This window comes from Thunnus maccoyii, chromosome 15, assembly GCF_910596095.1.
Source record: "Thunnus maccoyii chromosome 15, fThuMac1.1, whole genome shotgun sequence".
Lineage (NCBI taxonomy): Eukaryota > Metazoa > Chordata > Actinopteri > Scombriformes > Scombridae > Thunnus > Thunnus maccoyii.
In genome coordinates, this window is record NC_056547.1 from 30,808,771 (window position 1) to 30,824,926 (window position 16,156).

At 39.5% G+C, this 16,156-nt stretch overlaps 1 protein-coding gene across 1 annotated transcript in view; it reads left to right on the forward strand.

Moving 5' to 3' along the window:
* bag6l (BCL2 associated athanogene 6, like) overlaps positions 1–16,156 on the forward strand; it is a 40,674-nt gene that overhangs the window by 20,238 nt on the left and 4,280 nt on the right. Inside the window, exons 16-23 of the mRNA XM_042434777.1 lie at positions 134–303; positions 5,993–6,046; positions 6,144–6,246; positions 8,974–9,098; positions 9,278–9,412; positions 10,020–10,082; positions 14,466–14,663; positions 15,627–15,734. Coding sequence (XP_042290711.1) covers positions 134–303; positions 5,993–6,046; positions 6,144–6,246; positions 8,974–9,098; positions 9,278–9,412; positions 10,020–10,082; positions 14,466–14,663; positions 15,627–15,734 — 956 coding nt within the window. The remainder of the gene's footprint in view (positions 1–133; positions 304–5,992; positions 6,047–6,143; positions 6,247–8,973; positions 9,099–9,277; positions 9,413–10,019; positions 10,083–14,465; positions 14,664–15,626; positions 15,735–16,156) is intronic.

Below are 16,156 nucleotides of genomic sequence, written 5' to 3' on the forward strand. Positions count from 1 at the left end.
AATGTTCCACCAAGCCAAAACAACAAAGAAAAATCACTGTCCAAACGCTTTCTTTGAATTCATTCTAGATGTTCTTTTCTAGTTTACCATCATTTTTATTGATGTACTAGTAAACTGGCTCTCATCATGGCAGGGTTCTTTGGTGACCTGCTGTCCCTGGTGTGTCAGAGCTTCTCCATGGTGGACATGGTGCTGTTGCTTCATGGGAATGCCCAGCCTCTAAATCGCATCCAGCCCCGGCTCACTGACTTCTTCACTGAACACTACCTCCAGGGAAGACAGCCCACTGATGCTAACATAGCTGTAAGTACTGTGGAGAATTTGTTCACACTGTGAGCTGCTTAATGCATTGGTTAACAGAGACCAGTATACATGTGTCTATATATTCTGTATTTACACTTTCTGTTGCTTTGGTATTTCCTTTCCTAATGTTCCATCAGCCTTGTGTACTCAATACCTGGAAAGTGAAGGGTAACGTGTTGTAGTGGTGTGGAGCACAGAGAGGATAGTGGAGCAAAAACATGCAGTAGTTTTGCTGAATTAAGATAACCACCTAACTAGGTAGCAGATTTTCCACATCAGGTGTTGGGGAACACAAAAAAAGTTTTAAAAAGTTACACATGTAAAGCCTTTTCTGTCTCCAGAGGGAGCTGCGTGAAATCTGATGCTCTGCCTCAAGGGATGTCACTCAAGTCAGCATCTATTGGGGCTGAAGATTACAAGTTTGAAAATGAAGAAAATCTGGGGTGTGGAGTTAGAAAGAAGTGAGGTTACCAGACCTCTGTAACCCGCTCTTCATCTCTGCTGGAGGCTAGCAGCTCCAGGCTACATTAGTCACTACTAGCATAACACACCTAAATCTCCCACCCAAATGTTGGCAGTCAAGTTGCTTTTGAAGGTGAAGTTCTATTTTAATTGATAATAAACAAAACTCATTTAAATTCAGTCAAATCAAGTCAATTTTATTTGTACAGCCCAATATCACAAATCACAAATTTGTCTCAGCGGACTTTACAGTCTGTACAGCAATACAACATCCTCTGTCCTTAGACCCTCGATTCGAATAAGGAAAAACTCCCTAAATAGCCCCTTTAATGGGAAAAAATGGAAGAAACCTCAGGAAAAGCAACAGAGGAGCGATCTCTCTCCCAGGATGGACAGACATGCAATAGATGTTGTGTGTACAGAATAGAACACAAATTACAGAATACGGCATTGAACAGGATAACAACATTTTAATGGATTTAAGGTAATTGGTAAATGGACTGTATTTGTATAGCGCCTTTCTAGTCTTCCGACCACTCAAAGGGCTTTTGCATTACGAGTCACATTCATCCATTCACACATATTCATACGCTGAATGGGTACAGAGGCTACCATACAAGGTCCCAACCTGCCCATCAGAGGGAACTGACCATTCACACACATTCATACATTGATGGCACAGCCATCAGGAGCAATTTGGGGTTCAGTATCTTGACCAAGGAAACTTCTACATCTGGAGGAGCCGGGAATCGAGTGGACGACCTGCTCTACCTCCTGAGCCACAGCCACCCCAATCATTAGCTAATGTAGTTAGCCAGTCCTTAGTAGCCAGTGGCCAATGTAGCATAGCTCCTACACCCCTTGTAGTTCCTGAGTGGCCAGGAAGCCAGGGTGGCTAGGTGACTGTCCGAAGGAAACATAGCCCTAAGCAGAAGCCCACGTTTCACCACCAACCAGTTCACGTGTCTAACAGGTTCTCCCCACTCAGTGACACACCCGCTGAGCAACCAACTCTGATTATTGGCAGCTCCATAGTGAGAAATGTGAAGTTAATGACACCAGTCAGCCATAGTCAAATGCATTCCTGGGGCCAGAGTAGGTGACATTGAATCAAATTTAAAACTGCTAGCTAAGGATAAGCATAAATATGGTACAATTGTTATTCATGTTGGCAGGGATGACTCCCAATTATGCCAATCAGAGGTCACAAAAATTAATGTTGAGTCGGTGTGTACATATGCAAAGACAGTGTTGGACTCTGTAGTTTTCTCTGGGCCCCTGCCAAATCTGACCAGTGATGACATGTATAGCTGCATGTCATCATTCAACCGCTGGCTGTTGAAGTGGCGTCCAGCAAACGATGTGGGCTTCATAGACAATTGGCAGACTTTCTGGGGAAGACTTGGTCTGATTAGGAGAGACGGCATACATCCCACTTTGGATGGAACTGCTCTCATATCTATAAATATGGTTGAGTTTATTAGTAGACCAAAGCCATGACAACCCAGAGTTGAGACCAGGAGGCAGAGCTGCAGTCCTACGCACTTCTCTGCGCTTCCATTAGAGCAGTTACCCACTCAAAACCACATAGAGACTGTGTCTGTCCCCCGACCACTTAAATCAATTAAATCTAAAGTAAACAGAAGAGGATTCATTCATAAAAATGTAATAAAAATTTACCTCAACACTGCAATAGTACCACATAGTAGGAGAATTAAATGTGGACTCTTAAACATTAGATCACTATCATCTAAAGCCATATTAGTAAACGATCTAATCTCAGATTATGATTTATTTTGTCTTCTGAAACCTGGCTTTGTCATGAAGAATATGTTAGCCTAAATAATGAATCCACTCCCCCCAGTCATATTAATACTCATATTCCTTGAGACACAGGCCGAGGAGGTGGAGTTGCAGCCATCTTCAACTCAAGCCTAATTATCAACCCTAGACCTAAATTTAATTATAACTCATTTGAAAACCTTGTTATTAGTCTCTCTGACCCAACCTGGAAAACTTTACAGCCAATTCTATTTGTTATAGTGTACCGTCCTCAAGAGCCAGAGTTTTTATCAAAATTAGTTCTTAGTACAGATAAAGTAATTATAGTAGGTGACTCTAATATTCATGTGGACGTTGATATTGGTGGCCTTAGCACTGCGTTTATCTCATTATTAGACTCAATTGGCTTCTGTGCGAGTGTAAATAAACCCACTCACTGTCTTAACCACACCCCCCACCTTGTTCTGACTTATGGCATCGAAATTGAACATTTAATAGTTTTTCCACAAAATCCTATTTTATCAGACAATTACTTCATAATTTTTTAATTCCTATTACTAGACTACACGCCATTAGACAAAAATGTCTTCACTAGATGTCTATCTGATAGCGCTGTAGCTAAATATAAGGAAGCAATTCCATCAGTATTGAATTCAGTGCCATGTTTCAATACTACAGAGGACTCTTATGCTAATGTTAGTCCCTCCCAAATCAATCATCTTGTTGATAGTGGCGCAGGATCATTGCGAATAACACTTGATTCATTGCCCCTTTAAAAAGGAAGATAATAAATCATAAGAGGTTAGCTCCATGGTATAACTCTAAAATCTGCAAATTAAAGCAAACCACGAAAATTTGAAAGGATATGGCATTCCACCAAACTAGAAGAATCTCTCTTAGTAATGTAATGTAATGCCAGAGCTGCCTATGGGGCGGCTGTGGCTCAGGAGGTAGAGCGGGTCGTCCACTAATCGGAAGATCGGCGGTTCGATTCCCGGCTCCTCCAGTCCACATGCCGATGTGTCCTTGGGCAAGATACTTAACCCCAAAATTGCTCCTGATGGCTGTGCCATCAGTGTATGAATGTGTGTGAATGCTTAGCTTCCTCTGATGGGCAGGTTGGGACCTTGCATGGTAGCCCCTGTACCCATTCAGCGTATGAATGTGTGTGAATGGGTGAATGTGATTCGTAGTGTAAAAAGCGCTTTGAGTGGTTGGAAGACTAGAAAGGCGCTATACAAGTACAGTCCATTTACCATTTTACCTATTACTCATCATTAATAGAGGAGCATAAAAACAGCCCTAGGTTCCTTTTCAGCACTTTAGCCAGGCTGACAAAGAGTCATAACTCTATTGATCCATGTATTCCTATAGCTCTCAGTAGTAGCTAAAATGGCTAACAACTGTGGGATTAGCGCAAAAGTCGCAAAAGAAGGAGAGAGCTAAGAGTGCTTGAACAGAACTAGAGCAAGTTTAAACATACAGTGGATATTTATCCACGGTAATGAGGAATATACCTTTAATTAACTGAGTTAAGAGGAGCAAAAATGCTATCAGTAAACACAGTCGGCAACCAATTCATTTTCAAATGTTAGGTGACTGTTAAATATAATGTACTCAGCTAAAAGACCTAACTCTGCTGTCGTCTCTTATGATGCTCAGCAAGCTTTCGACCATGTTGAATGGAATTATATGTTTACTGTTCTTAAACACTTTGGAATTGGTGAGAAATTCATAGGTCTGCTGAAAATTCTTAATGCATGTCCAAAATCTGCTCTCTGAACTAATTATGGTAAATCCACTCGCTGATCGCTGATAGCGATGCTGTCTTTCACCAATGCTCTTCAACTTAGCGCATGAGCCTTTGGCTATTTCTATTAGGGCGGATCTCTCCCCTCTCACTTACATATGATCAAAAAAGGCAAACTATCAGGTTTCTCTTTTAATTGGTGCAAAAGTCTTTTGATGCCCCTTAAAGATGACTTCAGCTCAAGCTATCTTGACACTCTGCCCTTTAAAACCTGTACTGATCAGTTTGTTTATCTGAAGCTAAAATTTCAAGGAATCCATAGAATTTATTTTGAATAGAATTTTATTTCAACTACCTTGAAATGGTTGCAAAGCTCAAAAAATACTTTTGGAGACTGTAGGAACCACAAGTAAGCCTGCATTCTGGGAGCACAGTGTTCTAGTGGGATAATAGGGTACTATGAGCTCTGTAGGTGAGGAGAAGGATTTTAAATTCTATTCTGGATTTTATAAGAAGCCAATGCAGCGAAGCTAAAATGGGAGAAAGATGATGTCTTTTTCTAGTTTTTGTCAGTACATGTGCAGCAGTATTCTGGGCCCAGAAATACTATAGTCTTTAGAAATTTGTTAGGGCAGCCTGATAATAAGGAATTGCAATAATCCAGCCTAGAAGTAACAAATGCATGGACTATTTTTTCTGCATCTTGTTGGGACAGGATGTGCCTGATTTTTGCAATATTATGTAAGTGAAAAAAGGCAGTCCTTAAAATTTTATGTTATATTATAATTTTCATGTTTTATGTGGGAGTTAAAGGACATATCTTGATCAAAGATAACTCCCAGATTCCTTACAGTGGAGCTGGAGGCTAGGGTAATGCCATCTAGAGTAGCTATATCATTAGATAATGTGTTTCTAAGGTGCTTAGGGCCAAGCACAATAACTTCAGTTTTGTCTGAGTTTAGTAGCAGAAAATTGCAGGTCATCCAGGTCTTTATGTCCTTAAGGCATGCTCTGAGTTTCTTTAACTGATTCGTTTCATCTGGCTTCATTGATAATGAGTATCATCTGCATAGCAATGAAAATTTATGGAGTGTTTGTGAATAATATTACCTAAAGGAAGCATATATAAGGTGAATAGTATTGGTCCAAGCACAGAACCTTGTGGAACTCTGTGTCTAACTTTTGCGTGCATGGAGGATTCATCATTAACATGTATAAACTGAAATCAATCTGATAAATAGGATGTAAACCAACTTAATGCAGTTCCTTTAATGCCAATTAAATGTTCCGGCCTCTATAATAAGATGTGATGGTCAATTGTGTCAAATGCGGCACTAAGGTCTAACGAGACAAGTCCTTTGACTGATGCAGTTAGGAGATCATTTGTAACTTTCACCAGTGCTGTCATTGTGCTATGATGCACTCTAAATCCTGACTAAAAATCCTCAAATAAAGTATTGTTATGTAGAAAGTCACATAACTGATTAACAACTGCTCTCTCAGGGATCTTTGAGAATTACAATGTCAATGGTAAGGACACAAGAAAGCAAAGCACAAGTATCAGTTTAGTCCTGGGCACATTTTCTTGTCTATTATCACATGGTTGTTGAGTGTTAACAAATCAGTGTCTGAGGTCTGATGCTCTTGTTCACGGTATGTGTTGATTTGATTTGATTTGATTTGTTGTGTGTGCAGACAGCAGCTGAGGACCTCATCAATGGTCTGGAGGAGTACATAGCTGAGAGCTTTGTAAGAACAGCCCCTCTCACATACAACCCTTGCCCAGAGTACTACAGTGTTTTAGATAGGCAGTGATAGACATAACTGAGTTGTGTGTTGTGTCTAGGCCACAGTGACGGTGCGAGAGGGAGTGGACATCATTCAGACCAACCTTTCTTTCCTCAGACAGCAGTTCACACAGATGGCCTCACATATCCTGCGCTGCAGTGGTAAGTTCAGTTACAGTTCATGTCCAGTGCCAAAATAAACTGCTCAATAATCATGGTGAGCCTGAAGGAAACAGTATTCATATGCAGGGCTGAATTATGTTTCAATTAAATTGTTAACAATCGGATGTGTTGTTACAGTTTATGCAACAGTTTCTCTCATGATGTGAGGAACTGTTGCACCAGTTGGTGAGTTTTGACTTAAAGGAATAGTTCAACATTTAGGGGAACACACTTACCTCATGTCTGTGTGTTAATACAGAGTTTGAGTCAGGCTACCAACACCTCTAAAGCTCACTAATGAACATGTTGTATCTAGGCTTGCCGTGGCGGTCGATGTTACCGGTGTTACACGGTGTTGGGATATACACCAATTAAATTACTTGCCCACCACCCATACCATAGTTTGCTTTTTTCTTTAGAAACAAACCTATTTATTTCATTTTCGCGTATCACGCCCACGTTCATCAAATAAAAAAACTCCAATTTGTAAAGTATCAAGTGTGTTATTAATACTTAGTTGGACGATGGACGCTACAATTATAAACTGACAGTGTCTGCTCCAGGAGCGTCTCCAGCAGCAGCAGAGTCGCAGCAAAAAGTAGCAGAGTGAGATGTCTGTTCTCCGTTCTGCTGCTATAAACAAATGTAACACTAGCTGTTTGCGAGCGACTGCTCTCATGTCTCCCCGGGTCTCGGTGCTTGCTTTCGGCAGCAACTCTCCCACCCTCTGCCTGCTCAGCCTGCTCTCGGTGTGTCTCTCTCTGGATGGCAGGCGAGTTGCTCTGGTTCTGGTTCTAAGCAGTGGTCGTCTGGCTCATCCCTGTCTGTGTGTGGTGCAGCCCAGCTGTACCCGCTGGCAGCAGCCTGAAGACCGCCGTCACTAACTCTTAAATAAGGGGAGGATCTAAACTAAATATCTAATGTTAAAGATCAAAGTAAGCGCTCTATGGATGAGTGTCATTGACGAATATCTTTTTGCGTAAAATGTCTGGTGTAACTGGTAACACCGGTGTTGTTTATTAATTGGTGGGAAAATTTCCTCACCTTTGGCATCCCTAGTTGTATCTGGTTTGTTTAATCCGTACACAAAGAGGAATATAAAATACTGCTTTTGTGTCATGCTCTGACCTTTTTGAAGTTGAGGTATGGACTGAGAGAGAAATGCACATCTTGTTCCGCCTTCTAACATTACTGTTATAAAGATTATTTTGGTCTTTATCTTTTTTCTTTTTTTTTAAATAAACTATGAAACAATGTGAAAAAAACAATTCTAAGTTGTTGAGGTCATTCTTCTTGTATCAGATCAGTCTATCAAAACCTTAGAACCACGATAATAATCTGAGTGGCACTCTCTCCCTACATTTTCATTCCTGCCAATTGCGTGTATAAATAAATAAATGTCTAGCAAAATGCTTGTAACAGCATGTTAGCTAAACTGAATTACACCGGAGTCACACATAGCATCTTGTCATTCAATGACTTTATAAAACAGACAGCAGAATTGGATCTCTAATAACCTTAAATTATGAAAGTGATATGAAAATGTATCAGTGGAATCACTGTGAGGAGTGAGGGAGAGTTCCTCACTGTTGTTGAAGTCTTTTAATTGATGACCACACTCACAATGTCATTAATTAAGACTTCAACAGCAGTTTTTCAAAATCAAGTTTTTAAAGTTAGTGAAAGAACAAAACATTTTTAACTTATCGCTGCTCTCTCTATGCCAAATATCACATACATATTTCCATGAATGTCTGAATAAAGGTGTAAGGAACATTAATGTAAAAGTCACCTGGGTCTGAATGACAGAAAGCCATCACTTTAACAAATAGATGAAGTATTCCATTTCTGAAAGGGGCTGTATTTTTCATGGTCAGAGTATTGTCTTACTCATACCCAACCACTACTGGCCTCAGAACATTTACTAAAAAAGCTGAATAACAATAATACAACTTTATAAATGGTAAATGCACTGCATTTATATTGTGCCTTTCTAGTCTTCCAACCAGTCAAAGCACTTTACACTGCATGTCAACATTCACCTATTCACACATACATTCATACACTGATGGCAAAGTCTGCCATGCAAGGTGCCAACCTGCTCATCAGGATGTCTAATCTTTCACACAGACTCACACACAGATGGCACAGCCATCTGGAGCAACTTGGGGTTCAGTATCTTGGCCAAGGACACTTCGACATGTGGACTGGAGGAGCTAGGGATTGAACTGCCAATCTTCCAATTAGTGGACAACCTGCTCTACCTCGTGAGCCACAGCTGCCCCAATAATTCTAGACTATCAGCAATTTTTGCAGTAATTACCTTTTCCTCGTCACTCCTTATCATGCCTCCAACAACATACTGATTTCTAATTAAAGTAGGTCATGAATGGAGAAGGTACCCAGTCCATCATTACCTTTAAGCAACCAACAGTACATGATGACTGTGTGAGGACACTGAGAAATACAGAGGTCTATAGTTTAAATGTAGTAATTAAACACAGACCAAATAAAGTTCAGTGTTTAGTTTCCGTGCTTGGCTGGTCTGAGACAAAATAGTCAATACAAAACAGTCCGCACTGCAAAAAGGTTAGTAACCTCTGGCGAAGAGAATTCTATAAGCATGTACACATTTGGAGCCATATTGCTGCTGTGTTTTGAGACCACACTGATAAGAAGACAAGGTGTAAGTCAGTAGTTTTGTGTCTTGTGTTTTTCTTACTGCAGATCACACATTTGGCCCCCGCTTGCTGTTGCTGTGCACTCAGGGCCTTTTTGAGTGTCTGGCTCTCAACCTGTACTGTCTCAGAGGAGAGCAGAGAGCTCTGACTTCAGTCATCAACCACCGCATTGTTAGTATACTTTACTTAGTATCTTTTATAACCATACAGTCATGTTGTACGCATGTGGTAACTGTGGTGTCATGGATAAAGGTTTTGAACCATTATAAACATTTGATCATTAGAAATATCCAGACAGTATATAATTTGTGTGTGTGTGTGTTTGTGTGTTTGTGTGTGTCTGTGTGCAGAGGAGGATGTCTGCAGAAGTCAATCCTAGTCTGGTGAACTGGTTGACCAGTATGATGTTTATGAGACTACGTGTTATACTGGAACACAACCCAGTCACTGAGGACCAAATCCAGCACTATGTCATCTATGCACAGGTAAGAACCTCTGCTGTTACTAAGCAGGCCTGGCACCTGCTGGAACTAGAGACAGAAAATAAAACTTTATTTATAAATAAGTAAGTCCAGTCTTGGTACAAAACTAGTCATTGATTCTCTATAAGATGGCAACAAGAAGGTTAGCTTGTTAATTTACAAGAGAATATATTATGCACAAATATAAAAGAGTGCACAAGTTATTGCAATATGAAGCAGAAAGAGGTATGACCATAAATATTGTTTGAAACTGAGGATCTAATTTTGATTAACATGACCAAGTTATGATAAAATGTATCAAAAGTGATGTAGATAATTCAATTGCTTATAAAAAAGTATTCAGCTGCCTTAGAAGTTTCCATGTTTCCATAGATTTAATGTGGATTTTTTTGACAGTGATCAACAGAAAAAGATCCCTTTACTGTATGTCAAAGTGAAAACAGATCAAAGCGATCAAAATTAATCACAAATATAAAAGAAAAACATGAAAACTTACAAAGAGTGGTGAATAGGCACCATAAATACAGTATCTTTTAACAACAAGCTTTGAATATTTAGGTTGTTTTTTAGTGAAGACCTCCACATTAATGTTGCAGTGATGCTATTTCAGGCTGAGTTGAACCAGAGGACGGAGGCTGACATTGAACAGCCATCAGAGAGTCAGCATGTGGAGGTGAGTTTTTTCATGTCATGCCAACATAATGGTAAAACCCGAGTACATCTTAGAATGAGCATGAATGTGTTAAAGGAAGGCTACAATTTGTAAAGTTTCATATGTGATCAATTTATGGATCATTTCAATGAACCAATTCATTATTCAGGTTGATTAGATCAGTCGAGTGTTATTGATAAATTGACTGATGTAGCACTTGTGTCTAGCTTTACATGAATACTCCTATGTGTTGTGTTTATGCTCACATTAGTAGCTGTCTGTCATACAGATTATGAGAGATAAAGCTCAGAGTTGGAACAGAAAACTGCTTTAGTATCTCAATATTCTCAACATGAGATGCATTCCTCATTTTCAGCATTAGAGATCTTTAATTTATGGTGCATATCAGTGATTGATGATTTGAGGTTTTAGAATCTGTAATCATTTAATTATTTCACTTAAAAAAACAAGTGTAGTTGGAAATTGTCAAAATTTTGGCAAGCATACTGAATCATTGTAACCATTTCAGTACCAGACCAAAAACTGTGTTTTGTCTTTAATTAGCTTCATATATGGGTCTGGTTATTATTGTTAAGAATAACAGTAACACAACTGATGACTGAAATCTGTCAAGTTTGTGGTGAAACTAACAGCAATACTGGGATTTAACATTTACTCAGAGTACATTTTACTCATGTTTTACTCAAGTCAAACCTGCCACTGAGCTGTTTGGCTTAAGAGGTCAAGAGTGGACACCTAGAATGTTAATCATTTGCTAAAGCACCAAGGGCAATTAAATAACGCTTTATAGCCTATTTCTCCAATGAAAAGAATGGGGAAACAACCAAACTTTAAAGGACATGTAGCTTGGATTGACATAACTACTTACAAGGAAGGGTTAAAAGATTAGGCTGAATATTTTTGTATATTTTTCTTACTGTCAACAAATAACTGTAACTCTCGCAACCAAGGAACATGTCACCCTGTTATAGCCATTTTTTAGTTTAAAGTAAATGTAATTGTGTAGCTGATGAATTGTCATATATATATGAGTTAGAATTGCTATATTAATTACATGTAGAATTTTGAATATAATTTGATATAATTATCTTCGATTGCCTATGGCCAAGAGACATAATTGTTTGGTCAGGTGACTGAATAACAATCATATATTCACATAGTCATGGCTGTGGAGGAGTCAGTCTAGCAGTGTAGGACAGGTTGAGGCTGTGGTTCAATGCCAATTTTGACCACTTTACAGGTACTCAGTATAACTTTTAGTTGTTTTTTTGATATCTTTTGAGTTAAATAGGTATTATGGAACAGTTTTGTCTACAACTCCTTTTTTAGTGCAATAAATTATTCAAAGTTTCAACAAGTTTCGTTTGGAGTGCATCTTGAAAAGCACTATGGACTCAGACTGCTACCCGTTCAAGGCCTCACTACCCTCAGATGCCGGGACATTAAGTCAAAATTGTTTTGATACTGGACTGGACAAGACTACAACGCAAAAGGATAATGCACTTTTGTTTTATGGAAATGGACTATGTTTGCAAGTAGTGATGTGGGTTAAAACCAGGTTGCCATGCTCGCACTCTGGCTTTTGTTTGCTGAACCTCTCATTTGAAACTGGCCCTGCTCACTGTTTTTTTGTTATAAGAACATTTGTAAAAAAAAAAAAAAAAAAAAAAGTTAAGAAGAATATTTGCATTGGAAAATGGAAATCTTTTCTGATCAAGCTATCGAGGAAGAAGGGAAATTGTTGCAAGCGATTAAAATGCACTGAGGAAAGCTCAGTGCATTGACAAGAAAAAAGAATTAATTAATTGATATGATTAAAAGAAATGAAGATAAAGAACTTGGTTAATGAATTGTTGTCTAACTTTGTGGAGCTGCAAGTGACTGTGCAATCCCTGTTAGATTCAGAGGAGAAAGAAGCCGACCATGCTTACTGGTATGAGCCAAAGTTAATTGACTTCAGAGAATTCCTGAACACTGAAGAATAATGGATGTGTGAAGATGATGAGAATGAGGAAGATGTCAAGGATGATGATGGTGAGGATGATGATGAAGAAATGGCAGAGCCAGGCCCTAGTATATCTCAAGTGTCCAAGCAGGCATCACACAGCAGTAAGAGCTTGAGATCGACCAGAGTATCAGCTGCTTGCTTAGAGGCTGAAAATGAGCGTGCTGTTGTGAGTGCAAATTTCAAACATTGGAATCAGAAGCATGCTTTGGACATGGAGGAGGCCCATTTAAGGGCCAAGCAGAAAAAGCTTGCATTAGCAGCTGAATTTGCTGCAGCAGAAGCCAAAGCAAAAGTATTGAGACAATCTGAAACACGCTCAGTAGATATGAAGTCAAACATAAATAATCAAACACAAAAAACATCAGTACTAAAGAAGGCTCAAATATCCTTAGAAGGCATCTGGCAAGAGTAAGCAGCATTCATTAAAAACAGAACCAAGCTGTGTCTGGCCACATAAAACCACTAGTAATGACTACTCCAATGTCTCTGGGTCATTTTGAGTCGATTACTGTGATTCTGTATTCACTTTCACGGCATGGAGGACACATTGAAGTTGGGCCATCTACAAGCCTTCTATGCGAACACATGGTCTATGTCTCCATGTAGTAGTTGAATCGTAGTACTGACATAGATTTACCCAAATGCACATGCACTGCTTTCATTTCTCCATCAGAGCATTTGAGCAAGGCATAGAAAGCAAAACAGATGGTATGCAACAGAGGCTTTACTATCTGGAGCAGTACACAATGGGGCAACCTAGACAACTTGTACACAGCTGTCTTCATATGGAACCAAGCAAAGGATATAACGAGGCAATGGAGCAACTTGAGTGGCATTTTGGAAACGAGATGAAAATCACTTCAGCTTTCCTGAATAAGGCATTAAACTGGTCAGCTATAAAGGCAGAAGATGGCGCTGCATTGAGATCATACTCACTTTTTCTCCAAAGCTGCCACAACACCATGTTTGAGACTGACTTTGTGGATGAACTGGAAAATGCAGCAAACTTGAGGATAGTTGTGTTACCATTTAAGCTGCGCGAAAACTGGAGAACAATCATCTGTGACATTCAGGAAACTCAGGGCAGATGAGGAAAGTTTAAAGATCTTCACTTCATTGAGAAGAAAACTCGTGCTGTACTTGATCCCATCTTTGTTTAAATTAATATTCCAGTGGCAGTCGACAATAAAGCCAAACTGAAAACACAGCAAAAGACACAAAGATTAAGCAATGCATTTAAAAAGCCCTGTATGTTTTGTGGCATGGACCACACAATGGAAATGTGTGGAGTCTAACAAAGAAAAGGTGGAATTAATGAAAGCCAATGGATTGTGCTTTTGATGCCTGGAAAAGGGGCACATGACCAAGGCCTGTAAAAAGCACATCATGTCAAATCTCCCACAAGTCATCCAGCCATGATTTTCTTTTGTCTCTAAAACAAAAGAAAATCAAAGAGAACATATAGCTAAATATAACTTACAGAAGCATTCATGCACAATGCTTTGGTCTCCTTGAATGCTGATAGCCACACTGGGGCTGGCACAAAAGAGTATACACTTCCAATGGTCCCAGTGAAGGTGAAATTGGACAAGGAAACCAAAACTGTGCAGTCATATGCATTCCTTGATGGAGGAAGCACAGCCACATTCTGCACAGAGGCATTGATGCATCAACTAAATGCTAGTGGAAAGAAGCTGAACATATTGCTGAAAACCATGGGTCAAGAGAAACCAGTGTATAGCTACAAATTTCTGGATTGGAAGTTGCTGCTTTGAGCAACTGCCTGATGTTTATATGCACAGATCCATCACAGTTACCAAAGAAAACATTCCTAAAGAGGAGGACATCAGAAAATGGCCTTATCTTGAGGATGTTGACTTGACATCCATCAATGCCAACATTGAGCTTATAGGTGTCAATGCCCTAAAGCCCATGGAACCACTGACAATGATTAACAGCAAGGTTAGCGGGCCCTATGCTGTGAAGACTACTTGGGTGGGTTATCAGCAGTCTACTCAGCATGAATGGTGATTGAAGTGCTGCTGCAGTGCAGGTTAATCGAGTATCCATATAATATCTGTTAGTCCATGTGTTTTGATACACACACAATACTTGAAAGTAGATCAGTTCATTGTTGGTTTGGCTCTGTATATGAGATTTGTTGACAATAAGAAAAATATATAAATCGCCATAGTGATAGCTCCCTTTGCTCATAAGGACATGGCCTATTTATATGTTGATTGATCTTGAGATAGTCCTGTCAGTTCATGTGCAAGCCTCACTTAAAGCCAACGTTCATCCTCTGCAGTACAAATGTAAATCAGAATGATAGTACTGAAACGCTCATGTGATCACTCATTGTCTCTGTCTATCAGATGGATGAGGGTTTGTCTCCTGCTGCAGCCACCACAGCAGAGGAGGCCATGGCATCATCAGGTGACAGTGGAGAGAGGGGAGTGTCTCCTGGAGAGACCACACCCTCATCAGGGGACACTCAGCGTCCTGCTGGGGCCCTGTCAGGACGGGAAGAGGTGGCCCTTGAGGTGGAGCCGTGGGCAGCAGCTGTTCCACCTGTAATGAATCTGTTTGTTTTTTTAGGGTTAGATTTCCCTTTCATATTCTTCACCTAAATCTCTTGATTTTTTTCTGAGGTTTGCTCATACGAGTGTTCCAAGTTTAAGTCTCAATTGCACAAAGTTTTAAATCTCTGGTTTCAGCCTGATGACTGTCACCTCACGAGGAAGTATACATATATAAGTATACGTATACAAGATGAACTGTTCCACTCCAGTTGTGGACAAGTTTCATTAATAAAAATGTTCCCAAAGACTAAAAAGAAGAATTTCACACAGAACTTCACGTGCTGCTGTCAGAAATCAGCAGATAAACGCATAACACATTTATAAGCATTAATTAAAAAATATGAATCCATCAGAGCAGCACTGTACTGTTACAGAAATAAAGAGGGAATGTTTTGACATGAAGTTAGATGCCAAAAAACGTCTTTATAAAGCAAAGCGCTCATTACTAATATGAGAAGTGGTCATGACAGACACAGAGATATTAAAGCCGAGAATATTACAGCTTACAGTAGGTGATGTTACACTGTCAGCTGCAACACAACATGACAGACAACTGGACAGAGACAAAACTCTCAGTGAACTGGCAGCCATGATGATGATATGAACAGAATATTAAGTTTTTTTTAAATTTTATTTTAGTTTGGTATTTAAACTCCAAATTCATTCAGATGATTTCAGGTCAAATGGGTGTTTTTCTTCTGAAGGAAGGCAGACTGTTGATGACTCGTACAACAGCTCTAAACTTAAGAAGTTCCTTCATACCTCATAACTTAGTGCGAGATAATTGTTGTATGCCACAATTAATCTTAAAGTCACTTGTACATCCCACTTGAGAACAAATCTGTTCATTCAGGTTGTTCTTGCATGGGGCCCAATGTGTTTTTAACCAGTTGCATAAACAATCAGAATGACCATCAGTTTGCTGGATTATGACTGGATTAATGTTTCTGTCAGGAATGGGTTCCTATCATCAGGCATGACATGTTGTCTCAGAGGAAGATCAAAGCCCAGCCACCGCTGTCTGATGCCTACCTGCACGGGATGCCTGCCAAAAGGAGAAAAGTGAGCAGTGTAATTTTAGTGTTTCATTAACACAAGAGAGGGGGAAACTACCTGCCTTACTCTGTCTAAAGTCCTGTCCTCAGAGTGGGCTTTTCAGGTTTGAGCTCTGTCCTAATCCGGAAAAAAGTTCAGTAGGATTATTTTCATTATCTGTTAATCTGCAGACTATTTCCTTGATTCATTGTACGGTCTATAAAACACCAAACAATAGTGAAAAATGTATCATAATTTCCTAGAGCCCAAGTTGATATCACCTGACCAACCATCCAAAACCCAATTATATTCTATTTGCTACAATGTAAGACAAGAAAAGGCAACAAATTCTCACATGTAAGAACCTAAAACCATCAAATTTTTGGCATTTTTGCTTGAAAAGGGACATAAACAATTGACTATTGAAATACTGACCAATTAACTTTTTT